Source organism: Triturus cristatus, chromosome 6 (assembly GCF_964204655.1).
Source record: "Triturus cristatus chromosome 6, aTriCri1.1, whole genome shotgun sequence".
Taxonomy (NCBI): Eukaryota; Metazoa; Chordata; class Amphibia; order Caudata; family Salamandridae; genus Triturus; species Triturus cristatus.
The window spans coordinates 715,603,647-715,609,646 of record NC_140589.1 but is presented as its reverse complement, the minus strand read 5'-3'; the positions used below and the strand labels follow the sequence as shown (position 1 = coordinate 715,609,646).

The following is a 6,000-nucleotide window of genomic DNA, read 5'->3' as shown; positions in this document are numbered from 1 at the left end:
CCCACACCCGGCACCTGTCTCCCACACCGGGCCTCACACACCTTCACCCGGCACCTGTCACCCACACCTGGCCTCACACACCCACACCCGGCACCTGTCTCCCACACCCAGCCTCACGCGCACGCCAGGCAGCTATGACACACACGCTCACCCAGACATGCCCCTGCGGGTGTGCACTCAGGACAGGGTGGCTCTTGCCGGAGCCGCCGGCGGCGGCCACTGAAGGCGCCTCATTCATATCATTAGCATCCCCCTCCCTCCCCCTCGGCAGCGGTGACGTCCCCCTGGAGTTGGGGACAGCAGGGGAAAGTGATGGAGCCCCGGCCCCCTCTCGCCTCCGCCTCCTCCTCGCCTGTCACAGCTCCTCTCCCGGCGGAGCCTCATTCCAGGGGCTGCAGCTCGAGGCAGAAAGTCACTGAGAGGGGAGTGAAGTTCAGGACGCCTCTACCTCACCCCGGGGATCCCGGCCAGCGCCTCCCTCGCACCTGAGGCGCACACTCACCCAGAGGCACTGGGCGGCGCGGTGGCAGCAACCACTGGGCCGCTGCAGAGGAAGGGCCTTTTTGTTTGTTTTTTGTGGAGCAGTAAATAAGAAATTGAGGAAGGACAGGGAGGTCCCTGAAGGAAGCGCAACCAGGGCTTTCTGGAGGTGACCCCTGCTTGAGGTGGACGAGGCCCCTGCGGAGAGGACCCTACCGGGCACGCACCGCCTCTGAGGGACAGCAGAAGGTCCAGGGGAGAAGGAATTGTGAGGATACATCCTGAGAAGAGGAGCTCGGGAGACTTGAAGTCTGTCTGAAGCAAAGAGCAGGGGAAGGATGAGCAAACCTGCGGGATCAACAAGTGGGTAACGCGCGTGGTAGCTTCCCGTGGAGTGCGATGGCACAGGGCGCTTCTTGTCTGCTTGACTCCTTGTTGCTTCTTTGTTTTATGTCCCTTTTAGTTTGGTATATATTTGCTTGCTTATTAGTTGCTTTTTTTCCGTTTGTTTTTGCATTTGTTTTGGGTTGGCTTACTTTCCTCTTCTTTGTTTTGCATGTGTTTATTGGTTGGTTTTGTCACCCTTTTATTTTAGTTTACTTTCACAATCTTTGTAGGCTTCAATTTGTTTCCCCGCCTTTATTTTCTTGCTAAATTGCTTAGTTCTTTCACATTCGTGTTCCTTTTTTCGTTTCATCATTTTGATCAGTATTTTGCTTGTTTGTTTGCGGATTTGTTCGTGTGCTTTTTTGTACGGTTTTATATTAGTCTTTACATATTTATTGGCGAATTCGTGTGAAAACACTCACTACGCGCTCTGGAACGTACGGAGATGCATTTTGTGAGCTAAATAATTGATAAATTGGTTCCTAGGTTTCAGTGGCCAGAAGCTCGTTACCGGCATCTGTCAGGCCTAATTAGCTACTTCATCCAATAACCTGATTCTAAGTTAAAAGTTACTATAGGAGGGCGCGTTCAGTTTCCCATTCACTGGTTTGTCGGACTCAAGGGGGCTCCTTCCCTGCTCGGTCCCGCGCGCCTACTGGCACCCCGCGGCGCCAGACTCGAGTAGGGGAAAGATCCGTTTTTGCCACATAATTAATGGTGTTAAAGTAGGGCCAGCGTCTCAAGCGGCAGGGAGGTGTGAACAGCTCAGAGGGCAGCGGATTTTCGCAGTAAATCCTCGGTACATACCAGGGCCGGCTGCCCCCGAGTAAGCCTGCGGAGACGGAGAACAGAAACAATTTAAAAGTCACATTTTTTCAGATTTAATCCTAAATCCACGCAGCCTCATGGCCGGGGAATGCGAAATATGACTGGTCTCTGAACGAGTTTCTGAGGTACGGTCCGAGAAGTCAGGGGTTTCGCTGCGGATGCCAATGCGCGAAACCGCGAAAAACAGATGCGATTGGTTCCGCGGGTACTACCCCGGCTGCGGGTGGTCAGAGGTCAGTTTGTGGGTTGGTCCCACTGGGGGTCGCGCACAACGACCGGGGCAGGTCACCGGTACAAGGCTAAAGGCACCTCAGAGAAATACAACAACCAAAGCCCACGACCAAACGCAGTCAACGAAAGTGAGGTCTGTGATGGGGTTTTTGTCAAATTTGAAGGAAGTGAGAATAAACACCAGGAAGTGCCACGAAGTCCTAATGATTCTTTCAGGCACTCTTAGGTGCATGCCCTTGGCAGAAGCTTCGAGCTCCCGGTTTCATTGGCCCCTGAGAGGGTCTTGGGTGTGACTGACACCTGCCAGAGGGGCAGCCGCCACTTCACCATGTGTGAGTGCCCACAACGCACCCCGCTCAGCCTGCCCCTTAACCATAGCACCCCGAACAGCGGGGACGCGATTCCCGTGAAACCAGGGCACCCCACAGCGTGTCTGGGGCCAGGTCCCCGCCCAAAGGTCGGACAGCAGAGAGAGATCGCTGGCTGGCCTGGAAGAAGGCAGCGCCCACAGGTGACAGTTTGAGCGACAGATAGGTTGTCGATCGATAACTTATGGGGTTCTGTCAATATCTGCTTGTAATGATTTCTTAGTTAGAGTAAAACCACAAATTCTGATTTCCTTTGACCAAATGATAAAAATGTGTGTGTGTGTGTCTTTGCTTAGTACAGGTTTATTAAATACTGCGACGGTAACAGACACAATTATTGGCACATCAGAAATGAATTTCCTATGAACTAAACTCTCCCAAACAAATTTGCGGGCTCTGAAAAATACGTATATTAAACAAATTGCCCATAACTAGGGCCACTGGAATTAAGAAATACTGCGGATGCAGAATTTTCCATATAATTCTGGATTAAGTGCATTTGCCACATAATTAATCATCTGCTACGTAATCAGAAGATTTTAAGCAAAAATAATATTTTTTCTAACTCAAATGGGTCGAAAGTTACTAAAAATTCATTGCCACGTGTTGCTGCACATTCGAAGACCCTTCACAAAAGTTATCTGGTCACCTCAGTTTTGATTATTGCTGTATTTATGTGTTAAACTGGTACTAATCATGAGAAACCTTTACCCAGGCTGCGTTAATATGTAAAAGTGAAAACATTATGAAGTAATACTGTTACAAAATGTGCTGTATTATACTGCATAATTGGCTTTTTTGGCTGCATAATTTAGTCAACACCACCACATAATTTGGACTTCCCCTGCCACATAATTTCAGTGGCATACCCATACCTATAAAGTAGATTTCTTTCTGTCATTTACAGACCGCTAGATACTACAAATGTGTCATGTGCTTCGTTAAAAAAGTCGAAGAGACTAATGTAGACCGTAGATAGACAGACAGACAGATAACATCACTGAACATCACATAACATATAACACAACATAACATATATTGCAATTGTGTAGTTATAGTTAATTATTTTGTAAGAAACGTTTTTGTTTACTGGTAAAGAACTTTGGCCCTCTCTGGTGTACCGTTTACAAAAAAACTACATATGCATGCACACATCTGTACGTTTGCGAGGTGTGCAAGTATATCTACCAATATATGCATGTATATTTCATAAATATGTAAGATATAAACCATACACACCAAAATATTGCCGGGTGGTACAAAGTGGTACATTTGAGGTAAATTACAGATGTTCAGGGAGTGTATGGCATATTTGCCAGCGGGTGGATAGATGAACAGCATTTACATTGTGGAGTAGTGTAACAAAATCCCCCGCAGTGTGGGGGGGGGGCACTCCGGCACTGGCAGATCCCTGGCCTGAGAGCTCCGGACTGGGTCTGGAGCTTGGGGGACCTCCTGCATGTACTTTGCAGCCCCTTCCCTCAAGTTTCATTATGCCACTGATATTGTAGAAGCCTGTGCTTGCTATCCCTCAATTCAAGGTCACTGTAGGGGGGTCACCATATCACAGTCGAAAAAGCAACCCACAAAAATATCGCGTCCAGTGTAACTACCATGCCTGCGGAGGACCCAAAAATATTTGAATAAACAATCCGGTGGGGCAACCGGAATTGGGGGCTGTGAACTATAAAGGGACCTACAAGGCTGCTCACAGCTGGAAGCCTACTGAAAACCATAAACTGTGCGCCTATCACTCACACATCATCCACCACACCTCTAAGCGCTTTGTCCCATAACACGATAACCGCACCTCGGTGGTCATCAGGCACGTCATGGAGACACTTCCCACATGGGATCAAAACAAAGGCAACACCGCTCCAACCACACACACCACAAGGTGCAGCATTGCTACACCTGAGGGCAAGCGCTGCAGCATGCCACACTGGGCTAGCAAGCGCTATATTATTGTTATAATAGAATATCATTATAGGAAGGTAGGTACATGTAGGGTTTCGAAAAGTGCATCACTGCTCACGATATAATTGTGTTCACTATTGTGGAAGTGATGTTTTTGCCAGTCGATATTTCGGTCACGGTGCAGTGAGATAAAGCACTGCGCAAAGTTCTAATATTTTCCTCTGCGTGACCAGTTTCTTTAATACTGCACTGTTTCTATATGTAAGTACATGTAAACACACACACACATATGTTCACACACATACTTATGTAAATACACACACACACATTTGACTCCAGATGAGAGACCCCTCGGCAGCCGGTGTGCGGCACGCACAGCCCGGGCCTGACACTGCTTCGCAGTCTTGGGCCCCTCAGCTGCGAGTGCCGCATCCAGCCGCCGCAGGCCTCGTATCGATACCTCCCCGGAGGCTCCGGCGGCTCCTCGGGGTCGCTCCCGAGGCCCTCGGCTCCAGGCCAGGCTCGCACTTCGGCCTCAGCCCATCACATTTCTGCTAAAGTCAAAAAGGGGACTGTCCCATACAGCGTGTGTTGCACGTCACTGGATCTCGAAAGAGCTGGTTTTGCACAAAAATGTCCGCTGGTTCCAAATTTTAAAAACGCTCGAGTGCAGTTTTTGCTGATGTACCCCCTACCTATCACCTCCCTTTTGCAGACTGTTTTCGGCGCGTGTTCGTGCGCGTGGTATTAATGCCCGCGCGCTGCACCACTAAGGCAGAAAGGCGGCTATGCTCTGTGCTCGTCTCTGGTAGACATGTCCGCCTCCGGCTGGATGCAAAGTGTGACCTGTGGATCGAAGGAAGTCAGATATATTGTGCGTATAAGGCCCTAGTTCTTGGAGAAAAACAAGATAGCAAGAGCTGACAGCTATTTACGCAACGAAGGTACATATATATATACATACTACACACACACCTAGCTGAACTCCTGTTTGAATCTGTTTTCTCAGATAATTATCTGTATTATTTTCTTTTTCTTCAATATATAGGTTTCAGTTTGTCTGTGTGTGTGTATATGTATGTATGTGTATACATATATATATAAATTGAAGAACAGTAGTACAAAAGTCAGGTGTACACAGGAGTGCAGCAAAATATCATATATACATATTCAAAGCTATGTATTAGGTTCTTATATGGATAACAGGTTAATTCTGAGATATACTATGCATTATAACATATTCTGCATCCAGCTGGTGTGGGTGTGCAGTGAATGAATATGTGATATGAGGGTAGATTCCACCAGACTGGGGACATTGCATTTTACCCCCTCATAAATGGAATGTGTAGGTACAGAATTACTTCCAGTATATTGGAATCGGCACCTTTTTATATTTAGAGTGAACGGCGGGTCTGTGGAGATCTGAAGAGGGCCTGCCTGCCCGCAAAAGGAGATGAACATTCACACATTTATAGGCTTCTGGGCGTTCACCTCCTGCAGGGAACATTGTAACAGGAAACACCTACATGTAATCCTGTCAAGCACAGGTGTAAGGGCATTTACGTGATGGGGCAGTGCACGCCCATATGTAGTGGGGATATTGGAAAAAGTCCGCCTCCGCAGGAAATATTATATATATATATATATATATATATATATATATATATATATATATTGATATATATTTATTTATTTATTTATATATATATATTCCACGTGGAGGAGCAAAAAGGTGTGCACAAACAAATTTGTGCCACCTTTCCATAGGTGGACACGTAGCCCTGGTGGG

The 6,000-nt window shown here is 47.5% G+C and overlaps 1 protein-coding gene across 2 annotated transcripts in view; it reads left to right on the top strand.

Annotated features, from left to right (window-relative positions):
- The first annotated feature begins 377 nt into the window (after positions 1–377).
- The window catches only part of NR2E1 (nuclear receptor subfamily 2 group E member 1), an 85,404-nt gene continuing 79,781 nt past the window's right edge, over positions 378–6,000 (top strand). The window contains exon 1 of one of the 2 annotated variants that reach the window (XM_085609237.1): positions 378–843. In XM_085609237.1, coding sequence (XP_085465363.1) covers positions 819–843 — 25 coding nt within the window. In that variant the 5' untranslated portion in view covers positions 378–818. The remainder of the gene's footprint in view (positions 844–6,000) is intronic. The other variant, XM_085609236.1, reaches the window with a different exon arrangement.